The sequence below is a fragment of the Lupinus angustifolius genome, chromosome LG14 (assembly GCF_001865875.1).
Source record: "Lupinus angustifolius cultivar Tanjil chromosome LG14, LupAngTanjil_v1.0, whole genome shotgun sequence".
NCBI lineage: Eukaryota > Viridiplantae > Streptophyta > Magnoliopsida > Fabales > Fabaceae > Lupinus > Lupinus angustifolius.
The window spans coordinates 7401117-7416829 of record NC_032022.1 but is presented as its reverse complement, the minus strand read 5'-3'; the positions used below and the strand labels follow the sequence as shown (position 1 = coordinate 7416829).

The 15713-nt window shown below is 32.2% G+C and overlaps 2 protein-coding genes across 2 annotated transcripts; one reads left to right on the top strand and one right to left on the bottom strand.

The window, feature by feature from the left end:
* On the top strand, nucleotides 5994-9941 carry LOC109326627 (adenine/guanine permease AZG2-like). Its single transcript, XM_019559341.1, has 2 exons — nucleotides 5994-6713; nucleotides 8611-9941. Exons 1-2 carry the CDS (start codon nucleotides 6281-6283, stop codon nucleotides 9807-9809), a joined length of 1632 nt encoding a protein of 543 aa, XP_019414886.1. The 5' UTR covers nucleotides 5994-6280; the 3' UTR covers nucleotides 9810-9941.
* Nucleotides 10521-15436, bottom strand: LOC109326628 (haloacid dehalogenase-like hydrolase domain-containing protein At3g48420). Its single transcript, XM_019559342.1, has 8 exons — nucleotides 15067-15436; nucleotides 14360-14430; nucleotides 14083-14241; nucleotides 13145-13211; nucleotides 12838-12933; nucleotides 12447-12493; nucleotides 12063-12143; nucleotides 10521-10847 (listed from the first exon to the last, which is right to left on the bottom strand). The coding sequence occupies exons 1-8, from the start codon at nucleotides 15391-15393 to the stop codon at nucleotides 10724-10726; spliced, it is 972 nt and encodes a 323-aa protein (XP_019414887.1). The 5' UTR covers nucleotides 15394-15436; the 3' UTR covers nucleotides 10521-10723.

Genomic DNA, 15713 nt, shown 5'->3' with positions numbered 1-15713 from the left:
ATGGTGGTATAATGCTTCAACTGATAATTTACTAATTAAATTGCGTATCAGTGAAGTAATATACACATATATTATATTAATATTAATGTTGGAAAAGTAATTAAAAAGATAATAAGTACTTTTATTTATACTATTTGTTAAAAGAAAGTATGTCACTTGATAGTATACTATATTTTAGAAGTATAAACAAAGATTAGTAGTTGTATTTTTTATCCTCCCTACTAACATTTTGCTTTAAAAATGAGTAATTTTCATTAAATATTAATTTTAAATGAAAATTGGCTTGTATGATTTAATTGAAAATCAGGAATCAGGTGATGGTATGATTGATTTTGTCCAGTTTTAATCAATATAATTGCATGATTTATATAATGGTTGTAACATACCAATATGGAATTATTTCACCAGTTGATATGGTCTAGTTTTAAGAACACTAGTTGAACATTGATTTTTTTGGTTTATGAATTGCGGACACAATTATGTAGTGTTTACAAAAATTGCCAAAAAATGTGGTTGAGATAGTCATATTTGCGGCAGTGATATTATTGTTGAGACTTATGAAACAACAATGACATAACTACAATTATGGTTGTGGAATGAAATTTAAATATATTGATTGTAGCTATCATCAAATCATGATTGATATTGACTATTGAGGCTCCATTGGTTAGGAATGAATAATGGTGACTGGTCATGGACCAGGGATCCTCTCACTAATGAGCCCCAAACATGCCCACTTGGGTCTTATAAATTCACATTTGAGCTCACCTAGGTATATAAAATATCTAGTGGTAGTAGGTTACAAAAGTGAGAGAATCTACATGGATCTTGAGCACGCCATAACAATTCCAAAATTTAATATTATAAGGTGCGATTATTCACACCCACCTTATAATTGCTAACAACCACCATTGCAAAACTAATGGATAATTAATTAAATGAAGAAATCCACCATGGCGCTTATCTTATTCAGGGTGAGATAATGTTTTTCTGCATATAAACAAAGATTTCCTATCATCATTATGTTTGTATTTAAGGAAGCAACTAAAAGGTGTAGTGAATTAAGAACTCAAGATTATAGAACATTTAGATTAATAAACAATAAAAAAATCTTAATTTTTTTATACTTTATTAATAATCTTTTTTATATGAATGACACAATATTCGTGGACCATAAGGGCACCGGCTAATTTGAATGTAAGTTGGGTAAAATCAAGTCACATTCTTAGATAATAGAAGGTTAGAATAGTTTTGTGCAGCTAAGTTATGTGTTTGGTGGTACTTCAAAAATAATTTCTGTTAGGAGCAATAAATTTTATACAATTGCATCATTCAACATTCATATTTAATTATTATTGACTATTGAAAAAAGTAATACAAATAAATGTTTGAAGATATACTGACTGTGTATAAATTTTTATACTGACATTACACTCATTTTTTCCATTACTATATATACCAAAATATTATGTTACAAAGATTTAATATGTATACACTGACAATATAAGTGTTTTTATACTGTCAACAAATTATTCTCCGTTCATATATTAATTATCATTAACTTTCAAACAAAAGTAATATAAATCAATGGTGGACGATAGCCAGACAATACAAAAACCTTTAACTCAATTCACAGATTTTAACCTCTTCTTATAAACCCAAAAACTACTACTCAAATGTCCAAACAGTTTGCATTGCCAAGTTCATGATACAATTATTTGTAATTTATGAACAATAGGATAGCCAATAAGAAGAGTGAAAGAAACCTGAAATACGTAAAAGAAGCGCCTAACAAGCAGGACAAGGATCACCCGTACCAATTGGTGTCTAACAAGCAGTTGCTTTTTGCTACATAATTATGATTTTTCAAACCTTTTCTAAGCAATGCTAAATTTTAAAACTGAAATTCTTTGGATACCTTATCTCAAAAGTAGAATCCACTGCAATCTCTACACTCTCCAAGGGACAGGACTATACACAAATAATTAAATTTATATGTTACCTATATATAATTTGTAAAGAATAAGGAAATCCCTTCACGCATGCATGAATTAAATCTTATATAACTACTTTAGCTTCAAAGCTGCCTTAAATTTCAAAGAAAAATCCAAAATAGGTATTTTAAAGGCACGCCTTGCTATGTTCAACCTCTATTAATAGCCATAGGCCATGATCTGGAACTAAATTAATGGAAAATTTCAGCTTTAGACATTCTTCAGACTTTATTAACATCTTTCCATAATATTAAGGATATATTATGAGTTGAGTTTTAAAAAAATAATAAAAGATGTTTAAAGTTATCTTATAAGTTTTGTGTATATGAATGTGTTTTATCTTTTATGTTCTCCTGTCTTTCTCTTCCCTCTTATTATTTTTTTTAAATCAATTCAGGAACAATTATCTCAATAAATAATTTTAAGGATGGTGACTTTGAGGTAAAATCCATTTAAGAAGCATTGTGTAATTAAAAACAAAATTTCATTAAAAAAATCAACTTTGACATTTTAATATTATTATTAGCCTTTTATATATATTTTTCTTTCATGCGTGATCTTGCTAAATCACTTAAGAGTGATACTGTCAAACACATCATACCCTCCTGCTTTCACGGGATTTCCCTCTGCCTTCTCTTCAGCATTCCACTTTGAATTCTTTGGACTGTTTGTTAGAATTTCTTTATACCGGTTGTTTATCGGTCTTATACCAATTTTGGATATAATAATTCTCACATAAAAAAAATCATATTTAGATCCATGTTCTTCATCTTTCTTTAGTATGTTTGAAGAATATTGATATGATGATATTTTCCAACCAAATTTTGTAGTTCCTCATGGTACTATATATTTTCTCTTTGATACGAAGAAGATAAACTTATTTTATTATTGATTTGATGTATTGTTTACCATAACCATTTTCAAATATGTTAACAAATAAAGTTTCATTACCGTGCCAAAATAGGTATTAGCTCAATAAGCTTACATCACTCTATTTTATACCACTTATTTTATATATCTTGAAATAAATACTTAATACAATTGTACTATATATATATAATATCTAAATATAATTATAAATTTCTAACAATCTCTCACTTGGAAGGGAATAGAATGAAGCCATCAAGAAATCCAAGTTTCTGTTTTGAGATTAAACTCATCATCATGGAACTTGTCAATTGTTGATAGTGTTCTCCACTCAATAATGGAGAAACTCGTGTGAGTGCTAGATTTTCTGATGGATTAAGATAGTAGATACCATGTAAAAATTGATTGAAAAAGAAGATGAATGAGCTATGCAAGCTCAAAAAGGAGATAAAAGTGAGAAAATAAGAAAATTTAAAATTGAAATTTTTGAATTGAATGAATTAATAAATTCAACCATGAGAGAATTACAAACTAACTATCATATAAAGATTAACTAACTCACTTGTCGTATAAGCAACTCAACCAACTAAGTGAATTATGCAAAAACTTGTTCTCGCTAGCCGAGGTGTGTATCTTGCTCAGCAAGGTCTTCTGAGCGAGAATTTCCAAATCTCTTGCATATGTCTTGTTGGGCGAGGTTGAGCTCGCTCAACGAAAATATTGGCTCACTGAACTAGTTCTTGGTTTATAAGTATTTCAAAACTTCTAGTTGTAGTATTGCTTAGCGAAACTTGATCTTGCTCAACGAGAAGTCTTGTTGAACGAATCCTTACTCTTACCTATGACATTGGAACTATGTCAATAACACCGTGTTAGCCTGTGTCATTATTGCGATTCTAGCTCATGTCTAATAATTTCTCACAATCATGCTAAATAAAAAAAAAAATTTCATATATATATATATATATATATTGTTTAAATATATTAATTCAGAACAATACAAAGTAATAATTAATATTTTGTTTAACATTAATTGTACATAATTATGAATGCAAAAACCAGTCCACACGTATCATTAACATTGTATTAATATTGTACTATTTGCCATTTAGATTAGAGTATATGTACCGTGATCTAACTAGTAATTCATTAATTTATTATAGTAATATTTTAGCTACAACATGTAACTCAATTATTGAAATATGTCATTTATTGACTCCATAATAAATAACTATAGAGTTCGATTTTCGAATTCTTAACATGAGAGTTTGATCAATTTTTGTTAAAATAGTTGAGCTTTTGTTAGTCGATTAGTTAATTTGGTTATGGTAGTTAGTGTTTTCTTCCCTTTATATAGATGATTCAATATAATTTTGTTTTTCAATCCATTTCAATATTCAATGAATAATATTCTCTTTTTCTTCTTTCATCAAGAAAATTCAAGCATGTCTCCTATCATTTTAACATGGTATCAGAGCTAATTATTTCTCTTTGATTGATTGTTTCCGCATATCATACTTCCTTTCCAAGATTCATCAAAATTTCAACAAAGATTCATCAAGAATCTAGCCAAGAAGTACCATGCCTTTCTTGCATCTGAAGCTATCATCAAGCAAATTTATCGTCTTCTGGGCTTCGGTTTAAACAAGTTGTGCAATGGATGAGAAACATAACTTCCAGAATGTACAACTTAGTCTCAAGTTCCTTGTCTCCTTATTAAAGAAAAAAAAAAGGAATTGAGGCAACATTTTCAGGTTTGGATGAGGGCATGTTCACAACAATATTTGTTTCTTTCAATTACCTTCTTTCATCTTTTATCAATGACAACAAGAATTTACATATTCTTTCATCTATTACCCTCAATTATTTCTTATTTCTTTATTACTCTAGTTTCTTTACCTCTCTTTCTCTCTCATTAAACACACAACATTATAGTGTGTAATTTTTTCCTCATTGAAGCAACATATAAGGATCAAGATTAAGGTCCATCTCATTTCTCTCTTTCATTCATTATGATTGGTTTGCTTCTGTCAAATAAATGGTTAAACATCGGATGAAATTGCTTCTGCCAAATGGTGGTTAAGCGTCAGTATTGTTTCACGTTCAGATTTCAAGACTGTGAGACGAAGATTTGCTCACCAGCAAGAGGAGGTATTAGAGTATATCATAGTATTCAACACAATTATTTCAAGCTTGGAATGTTTGATACATTCCAGCTTACTGGAGAATGTTAAAATAGTTGAGCTTTTGTTAATCGGTTAGTTAATTTGGTTAGGGTAGTTAGTATTTTCTTCCCTTTATATAGATGATTCAATGTAACTTTGGAATTCAATAACATTTTCTCATTCTTTTTTGTTCATCAAGAATCTTTCTTATCTCACCCTATTTTTCAAAACTTATAGTTGTAGTATTGCTTAGCGAAACTTGATCTTGCTCAACGAGAAGTCTCATTGAACGAATCGTTACTCATACCTATGTCATTGAAACTATGTCAATGACACAGTTTTAGCTTGTGTCATTATCGCGATTCTAGCGCATGTCTAATAATTTCTCACAATCATACTAAATACAAAAAAATTATTTTCATATATATATATATATATATATTGTTTAAATATATTAATTCAGAACAATACAAAGTAATAATTAATATTTTGTTTAACATTAATTGTGCATAATTATGAATGCAAAAACCAGTCCAGACGTATCATTAACATTGTATTAATATTGTACTATTTGCCATTTAGATTAGAGTATATGTATGGTGATCTAACTAGTAATTCATTAATTTATTATAGTAATAAATATTTTAGCTACAACATGTAAGTCAAATATGTCATTTATTGACTCTATAATAAATAACTATAGAGTTCAATTTTCGAATTCTTAACGTGAGAGTTTGATCAATTTTAACTGATGTGTAGATCAATTTACTGCTTAAACTCCCCAATATTCACCAATTTGAGATGATATTTATAACTATTAAAGATGATGATATGTTTCTTTACAAAAGCAAAAACTAGATGGCAATTTGTGTGTGTATATATATTTTTTAAAGTAAAAAAATCATATAAATAAGTATCCTTGTGGGTGGGGAAGGCATCAACAACACTTCCAAAGTTCCACCCTACTTCTTAGCCATTATACGTTAATATCAGTATATTCACTCCTGCATCATAAACACTTGTCCACACAAAAAATCTCCTATATGGACTCTTTTTTTCTATCTCCTTTACTAAATTATATTCATACTCATCTTAACTCTCATGCAAGATTTTAAATAGTTGTTTCTGAAACTTCCAAAACCTTAATGTTTCAGATAATTATCGATTGTTGTAAACCCTGATTTAAAACCTTGATCTCACCTCACCTGCACACTGTTATTACTCACCTACTAATACCAAGTTACTTTCAAGGATATGGGAAGAGATATGTGTGGAACTGGAGAAAACATGGAAGGAGGGTTCATTTCAAGGTTGGCAACTTCATATACGAAAACGGAAAAACTCTTAAACGATGCCGTTTCAAGGAGCTTTGTTGGAAGATACTTCAAGTTAGAAGCAAGGGAAAGTTGTTTCACTAAAGAGCTTCGTGCTGCCACCGCAACTTTTGTGACCATGGCTTATATCATCACCGTTAACGCCACAATCATCGCCGCCTCCGGTGGAACATGCTCCGCCAGGGATTGCTCTGGTACGGTGGGTCCGGAGTGTGTGGTGAAGGGTAATGGTGGGTATGAGAGATGTGTGGCGAAGACAAAGAGTGACTTGGTTGTGGCTACTGCTGTGGTGGGTATGGTTGCGTCTATAGCTATGGGAATATTGGCCAACCTTCCTTTTGGTTTGGCTCCAGGTAATTTAAATCACAAATTATTACATCTTGCTTTTAATCATATTCTTGCAACTAATGATTTCGGATTCAAACTTTTATCCCTATATTTTCATTCAAATTAATTATAAAATCAATAACTTCTTTCAAGGAGTCTAATTTAATGATTTAATATATGAACCATAATATTAAATTATAGTCAATAGCCATGATATGATTTTTGTATCTTCTATATGTAAATTAACATTGTATTAAAATAAATTGAAAAAGTGTATATTTTTTTTTATAGTGAATAAGTTTTATATATTATATCTTATCATTACTATTCATATTTAATTTTTGTTAACTTGTCAAAAAATTAATACAAATAAGTGAATAGATAAAAATATAATTAAAAAAAGTAATACAAAAATAATGCAAAATAATATTGACTATATATAAATCTTTACAAAATGATATATATTTTATACAATCCTTATAAAAAAAATGACAAACTTAAATTATTATTTGACATGTCTAAACTTGTATTAGACTTCTATATCTTCATGAAACAGATACCAACATTTATCATGTAAAATCACACGTATGAGTAATGAAAAGACTTAATATAAATTAAAAAATCTTAAATATCAGTCAAATTAACTTTTTAGAATAAATTTTAAGGTTCGTTCAGTCCTCCTAAAAGATTAATTTAATGGACAATTAATGAGGTTTTCTAACTTTTTATTTTCTAGAAATTTTACGTCTATGTTTCTTCAAGGAAATGGGGGAGTTAACTCAGTTAAGTCAGTTCTTTGTGCATTTAATATTTTTTTCCACTAGGAATATGATATTATACATGGATAATGTTATTTGGATTATTTAGGTGTGATAACTTTAAAATAATTATATTTTTGAATGATACTGAGAGGAGAAATTATATAACTGTAGTTATTGATATAATATTATATGACTGTACTATCATGTAATGTTTGTATAATTATTTTTCCATATTTACTAGACCATTCATTTATATTATTTTAAGAGTCAATAATGATTAAATATGAATTATGAATGACTAAGTAATAGTTTTTTCCTCTCAATGGGAAAAGTTACATGTATAGTGTAGTTAAACTACACTATTATACATTTAGTATATGTTTCAAAATATGTATGGAACTAGTGTAGATTTTAGGGAAATCGTGAATGAGATTCACGATTTTGGGAAAGTCATGGATCAGGAGTACGACTTCCCTGACATATTCTCTCTCCTCCATGGAAGTCGTGTTTAGGCCTTTAGGGTACACGACTTCTAAAAAAAAAGTAAAAGTCGTGAATGAGAAACACGACTTCCATGGAGGAGAGAGAATATGTCAGGGAAGTCGCACTCCTGATCCATGACTTTCCTAAAATCGTGGATCTCATCCACGACTTCCTAAGAACTACACTAATTCCGTAAATATTTTGAAACATATACTAAATATGTAATAGTGTAGTTTGACTACACTATACACCTAACTTTTCATATGCAATTGATCATTAGTTAAATTCTCGGATTCCAAAATAACATTAAGTACTTAGGAAAGAGCCCAACTCCTCTCAGGTACTGGACAGTCCAGTACTGGATTTTTATTTTTGCGACGTGTCATAATCTCAACATGGTAATGGACTCTCCAGTAATGGAGAGAATCCAAATTCCTTACGAAAATCTTCTCCATATTAAAATGTGCATAATTAAGAATTTAGTTTTTTCAATGCTACACATGGTTAGTTTAAATTTACCATTCAATTATATTATTTTTATTTAAAAATCAATAATAATTAAAAATAGTTTGTAGAGGATGTAGTGACTACCGATGAGACATACATCTTTTCTCTAATCTAAATCACTTTTTTTGCCTCTCATTTTCTTTGTTATCTCTACCATGTGTCCTAAAACCAGGTATGGGACCCAACGCATATTTAGCTTTCAACTTGGTTGGCTTTCATGGAACTGGGCCTCTCTCATACCAAACTGCACTTGCTGTTTTCTGTGTTGAGGGATGTGCTTTTCTTTTAGCTTCTGCCCTTGGCATAAGGGGCAAACTTGCTAAGCTCATTCCACAATCAGTCAGGCTTGCTTGTGCTGCCGGGATCGGGCTTTTCATCGCCTTCGTTGGCCTACAATCCAACGAAGGCGTTGGGCTTATCGGGCCCAACCAATCCAATCTTGTAACCATCACGGCCTGCAAAATGACAGACCCCGAAACTGGATCGTGCTTGGGTGGTAGAATGCAAAACCCAAAGTTCTGGCTTGGCCTTATTGGTTTCCTTATAACAAGTTATGGGACAATGAAGAATATCAAAGGTAGCATGATTTATGGCATTGTTTTTGTAACATTGGTGTCTTGGTTTAGACACACTGATGTAACATATTTCCCCGATACCCCACTTGGTGATGCAAATTTCAACTACTTCAAAAAAGTGGTTGGTTTTCACAAGGTTAAATCCACTGCTGGGGTTCTAAAGTTCAATGATTTCAACAAGAGTGAAACTTGGGTAGCCTTAGCTACCTTGTTCTATGTTGATGTTCTTGGCACCACTGGTGTAATGTACACTATGGCAGAGATTGGTGGTTTTCTTGATGAAAAGGGAAATTTTGAAGGTGAATACATGGCTTATATGGTTGATGCAGCTGGCACAATTATTGGTTCAACTTTGGGTGTTACAACAACAGCAACATTTGTAGAATCATCATCTGGTTTGAGAGAAGGTGGTAGAACAGGTTTAACAGCTATGATCATTGGTTTATTCTTCTTCTTATCATTGTTCTTCACTCCTTTATTGTCTAGTGTTCCTTCATGGGCCACAGGACCCTCATTAGTTATGGTTGGGGTTATGATGATTAAGGTGGTGAAGGACATTGATTGGAACAATATGCAAGAAGCAGTGCCTGCTTTTGTTACTATGCTCCTCATGCCACTAACTTATTCTATACCGAATGGGATCATTGGTGGGATTGGGGTCTATGTTGCTCTTAGAATTTTTGAGTATGTTAGATGTTTCATAAATAGGTTGGGGAAGATTAGAAGAATGGTGGTCAAGGAACAAAATCAAGTCTCTGCTACCATAGGTGTTGACCCAGCAGTGGAAATGATATGAGATATGAGATGTTGTGAAGTACTTGTAAATTTGAGATGAATGCAAGAAAAATGTTCAACTATGGTTTGTAAGAGTGTAGTCACACACCACTCTAATATATGAGAAACAGATATTACATGTTGAGTGTGTAAAAGTGTTTTTAATTTGTCATTCAATTTAGTACCTAATAATATAGTGATGTTTTGTTTGGTACAACCAAAAATATCTACTCATCATACGAGAAAGGAAGGAAATTTCCTTCGGTGTAAAATGATATGATAGAGACTTAACTATAATTTTATATCTCAAGAAGTAAGTGTTATGGTGGGATCTATAAAAGTAACTTTTAAAACTACAAATTACCTCTTTTTAAAAGTACAAAAATTAGTGTAGTATAACGGCCTTTCTCTCTTTGTTCCTTATTTCTCTAGCTTTCTTAACTACTCATTATTAATTCCATTAATTAATATCATAGTGCATTTTCCCCAATTATACTTAGTATTCTGCATATCCCGTTTGTTACACTTTATAATACAAAATGTATACTAATAAAATGAATTGTACCGACAAGGTGTTGGTCTAGCGGTGTAAGGTCTCACTAGATCCTAGAATAACTAAAAGGTTAAAGATTCCATTCCTGGGAGTGATTCTCATTGAGAGAGATAACCACACATCTCGAAAATGATTAATATCTTACCCAAGAAAATGAGAGGATACCATTGGTATTATAAAAAAATGAACTTGCAGCAATATAATTGTATGTGTTGTCCAAAGTATTGGTGGTATTTTCCATTGTAAATCATGCAATGCTTTTTCACTAACATTTTGTGTAGTTATATATTATTGGCTTCAAAACATAAGATGAATAGAGAGTTATAGTAATAGTGAAGGAAACTTGAATCATACAAAATCCAAGAGCATCACTTGACAGTTTTCTAGCTTACATATTGCTTCTCAAGTAGGCTTCCACAGAATGCCAAGTCAAAACTCTCCTCAGGAGGATCACCAATGAAGTCGAAGATCGCGTCTGCATTTACGAAATCTTCATCTGCTGTATAGCTGCAGTTTGAATGATGATAAAGTCAGGGGAATGCAATCTCATGTTCACAATCCATTAGCATTTAAAGCTAAATTGGGAGCCAAAAGCATTGGTTGGAATTAACCATGTGCTTATATACAAGTTCTATTATTTGTATGCCATTCTTGAACTTTAAGATTCGAAATGTGTTTTATACTTTATAGGGCGGCCTAGGATACAAGGCTCCCACCTAGTAGGATTTGGGGAGGTAGATGTACGCAGGCTTATCCACACAAGTGAAGAGGTTTTTCCAATGATTTAAACCCATGACCTCCTAGTTACAAGACAAACACGGTTTCTATGAAAAGTTGTACAAATCAACTTTTTCTTATATACAATGGAGAGCAACCTCATATATTGAGCTATTGCATTATATGACATTACATATGCTGAAGTATTAAGTATAGATAAGTTAACCATAATGTTGAAGAAAAGGAACCAGTGGAAGCTCTTAAACCTAAGATCTGCAGGAAAATTCTTCCAAGAGATACCCTAAACCCAATCAGCTATAACAAATGTTGTTCAGTTATGCTTCTCACAGATCATTGTGGAGCTGAGAGCAAGATGAGACAATAGGTCCCCTGAACCCTGTAGTATTTACTTCCAATCCAATAACAGAGAACTACTACAACAACAATAACAACAACAACAACCGAGTCTTTATTCCACTAGGTAGGGTCGGCTAATAGCAGAGAACTACCCTGTAGCTAGATTTTACATTGCTACTTATTGTGTATAAGTATAGAACATAATTTCAGGATTCATGGGGTGACTTTTGAATTATGGTATTCAATTGTCATGTTCAACTTTCAGACATGTACTTATTCCCTAAAGGGAAAGGACAATCTAATGTCACAAACTTCTAATTTCATAAAATAATTTTGTTTCTTTTTCTTCTAGAATGACAATTAGTAGGATTCTTTTAAACTTAATGGCATATAATTTCCCAAGAAGACATATGAAGGCCACAAAATCAATAATGCAGCCTTCACTACAAACAATAGTGGCTACTCTATGATGATGGATACAATTTTCTGTAGAGATTGCTAAGCTTAGATAACTTTCTGATCAGATATTGCAAGGTAGGATTAACACTTCCATGGTATTCAATCACATTGTCAACCAAACAAATAGAAATCTAGCTTAGCCCCATAAAACATAATGTTTCTTACATTTAGTATATAATAGAAATTTACCCGCTCTTTGTTATTATACACTTCATCCCAGCTCCTTTAGCAGCTGCTAGGCCTATGGCACTGTCCTCCACCACAACACATCTGTAGGAAAAAAAGATAATGAAATTTCAAATGTGAAAAAACAATGAATTAAAAGCGAATATCAATTGCAAAAGTTGTTGCATATGAAACACAACATGCTTGAAACTTTTAAAGCTAAAACGGGCTATACGAAGAATGTTCGGAGACTTCAGTTCATTTTATTTCACTCTTGCAAAAACAAGTAAGCCATCGCGGAACGCGCTTGCTGTATAAAACCTAACCATCAACTTCATACCTGTGTGCATCATGTTTGAGCAATGATTTTATTACATAGGCACTACATACTACACTATCATTCCATACCTTGAAGGTTCAACTCCGAGAGTGCTGGCTGCTAATAGATATATGGCCTGTCAGAATGAGCACATGCAATAAGCTTCTCAGATCATGCCACAATACTTATTCAATCATTTAGAAAATACAACTGCATAATTCAATTTGAGTGTACTGTATGGTTGCTGTGCCACAAGAAATGTTTTATTAGATAGTGTCGCTGAATATTTCAGAATAATAAACAGATATAGTTGGCTTCTTATACGGGTATAAAGGACATTTAATCGTTCGGTTTCATTTTAAAATAGATTTTATTGAATGGATGGAATTTTGTTAAGATGCAGGGGTTTAAAATAGGATCAGACATGCATGCTTGTTCTGAAGAACTACCAAATTAACATCATAAGGACGAAGACCTTACCGGATCAGGCTTTTTGCGGGGAACCACGTCTCCTGCAAATATCTTGATTTTTTCTGCTCGCTCAGGTCCTAGCAAGAACGAAACTATTGCGGAGACCTAAAATCAACTCACAATTTTGTTCAGAAGAAAAAATAACAAGTAAATGTAGATCCAATCACACCCATATTGCATTTATGAACAATTATACAGCAACATCAATACTTAACCGAGAGGCTATTACTATAGGGAAATGAAAATAATATGGACCATCATTCTCTTCAGTATGTAAAAGATTTATTTGAGGAGTTGTGTAACCGATTATGCATACCGCCTTCTCGTTGGAAGTGCTGCAAACAGCAACATTGATTCCTTGACTTAAAGCCTGATCAATAAGCCTGTATGTTTTGATAAAAGGAAATACAGAACAAGATGAGGAACAGACTTAATGTCTCTTGATAATAAACCATAGAGTTTTTAACATTGCAATGTATATCATGAAAACTATGAACTTCATATCTAATTTAAGTGATGTCATAAATAATATCAGGCTAATGTTTACGGATGAATCAAGATCATAATTCGTGATATGGATGTTTCACTAGTCATAAAGCCATTCTGTTGCAGGTAATTAACTTTGTTGAAGTTCAAGTTCAAATAAAATTGTCAAGAACTAATTATCCCAAGTTGTTCTGAAACTCAATTTAATTATTAAGAATGGGGGCAAAAAATATCAAACTTCTAAACCACTTGCAAAAAGAGGTTCTAATATCATGTCAAAAAACAAATCAACCTAATACATAGCTTTTAGACAAAGGCTAAAGAGTGGTTTCATTGTCAGAACTATCTAACATTTCATGTGGGTTACAATCGATTGTTATTTTGTTTCGCGAGAAATGGGCAAACTTTCGAAGATGCTTTAGAGCACACTAATTTAGTGATCTATTTGTAATAGGCTCATGGTATCTAATACTATTTGATTAGCATGGTTTTATTTATTAAATTTGTGTATGCCTTAGCCTGTCAAATTGTCAATGCATACATTTTTTCTCTTAGTTTATGTTCATGTATGGCCAGGTTCCCTCTGCACTCCACAACTATCTCTTATTTCGGGATTGCTCAACAAGATCTATTAAATATCACATATGCCAATTTTATTCTCACATTCATATTTAACAAATGTGAATGTTGTTGTATTCATATCTAACTAAAACTGTTTTAAATAAAGTCATTGGATATAAGATAAAAGAACAGAAGATAGTAACCAACTTTGCAACACCTGGGCGAAGAGGCAACAGTTTTTTCTCAATAAGGGCCATGAATAGCTCTGTCTTCCGCTTGTGGAGTGAAGCTACGAAATCTTTTCTTTCTTGTTCACCGGCCGGGGCATTTGCAGGCCAACCAGTCTTTGTAAAGTATGCTGTCATCCTTTAAAAATGGGCATATCAAATGTAGTTTCAAGTTCAACCAAATGATGAATTCAACAATGGAAATCATGGCATTGAAAAAATGGAGGATATTTTAGTTGAGGAAAAGATGGAGATACCTTTCTTTACCACCTCCAATTTTGAGCAACTCCCCGTACAAGTCCACATCCCATGTAACGCCTAGTTCTTTCTGTGGACCCGAAACAAGGCAACATTATTTCTACGCAGTTATTGAGAAAATCACATTGACCTTCCCTGAGGTCTAATATATGATATCCCTCACTCTATTGGTAAAGAACTAATCTCTTTCAGGGTGTGTGGTTGTCTCTCCAAATAAGTGTCGCTCAAATGAATCGAACACTTTACATTTAGCCTAATACGATACCTGGGATCCAGTAGAGCCTTTCACCATTAGACCAATCAACGCCTTGTTGGTAAGGTCAAATACATTGACGTAATTAACAATAGTACTCTTGTTTGAGAAACTATATCAATCTCCATTGAAGTTTACATTGTAATCATGGTTTCAATCGCGGTCTGGAATTGGAATCACAATTGCAGTCAAGCAATGCTCTGGTTTAAAATCTCTACAACTGCAGTTACAGCCAATGCGGCTGTCTTTTCCCGTAATATTCAGAAATTGTGGTAAAACATAACCGTAATTTAAAACTATGATCCTAAATATAACTATAACATAAACCTCAAGTCAGTGTAACTTATGAAACAATAACAGCACCAAATGTAATCATGGCAGTCATGATTATTCCACAGCATGAACAAATGCAATAATGCAGTAGAGTAAGTACCAAGTAATTAAGAAAATCACCTCATGGAAGGTTTCATTGAAAGATATACGGTGACCATCTTTCTCAGTATCAACAAGCACTCCATCACAGTCAAACAAAAGAGCTGAAGGAAGATTACTTGAAGATGAAGATGCTAAGCAACTCACTCTACCACTACGTGTAACACTTGTAATAATTCCTTGTTTTGTTGTTGGTTTTGATATCTTAAGAGTAATTGTTGTAGTACCCATGAAAGAGGATATTGGAACTTGTTCATAGTGGTTGTGCTTGTGTTTGAGGATGTTGTTTTGAAGTTTTGAAGTTAGTGAAGCTGAGGAAATTGAGATGATGGTTGTTGCTGCTGCCATTATTTTTAATGGTCACCTCGCAAACTATACCAATGCCACATTCTCAAACTTTCGACTTATCTAGTTGGGTTGGTTGGGTGGGACCATGAAATGCTAAGGTTCTAACTTCCAACACATGTTTTGGTTTTGGTTATGATTGTTCCAAGATTAGGTTGAGACTTGTGAGCACTCTCCACGTGGAAGAAAGAGTCTTCCAAATTACATTCCTTTCTTCTTTTTTTTTTTGGAAAACATCATCTCCTCTTACACGAAAAATACTTAATCATTACATTTTTAATTTAAATACATATTTTTCAATCAATTATAATAACAACAGATAT

Excerpts from the sequence above, each read along its gene's own strand:
- LOC109326627 (XM_019559341.1), top strand. The coding sequence starts at position 6,281 with ATGGGAAGAGATATGTGTGGAACTGGAGAAAACATGGAAGGAGGGTTC. Across the intron at positions 6,714-8,610 it reads TCCTTTTGGTTTGGCTCCAG|GTATGGGACCCAACGCATAT; the intron begins GTAATTTAAATC and ends TCCTAAAACCAG.
- LOC109326628 (XM_019559342.1), bottom strand. The coding sequence starts at position 15,393 with ATGGCAGCAGCAACAACCATCATCTCAATTTCCTCAGCTTCACTAACT. Across the intron at positions 14,431-15,066 it reads TCAATGAAACCTTCCATGAG|AAAGAACTAGGCGTTACATG; the intron begins GTGATTTTCTTA and ends TCGGGTCCACAG. Across the intron at positions 14,242-14,359 it reads ATTGGAGGTGGTAAAGAAAG|GATGACAGCATACTTTACAA; the intron begins GTATCTCCATCT and ends CCATTTTTAAAG.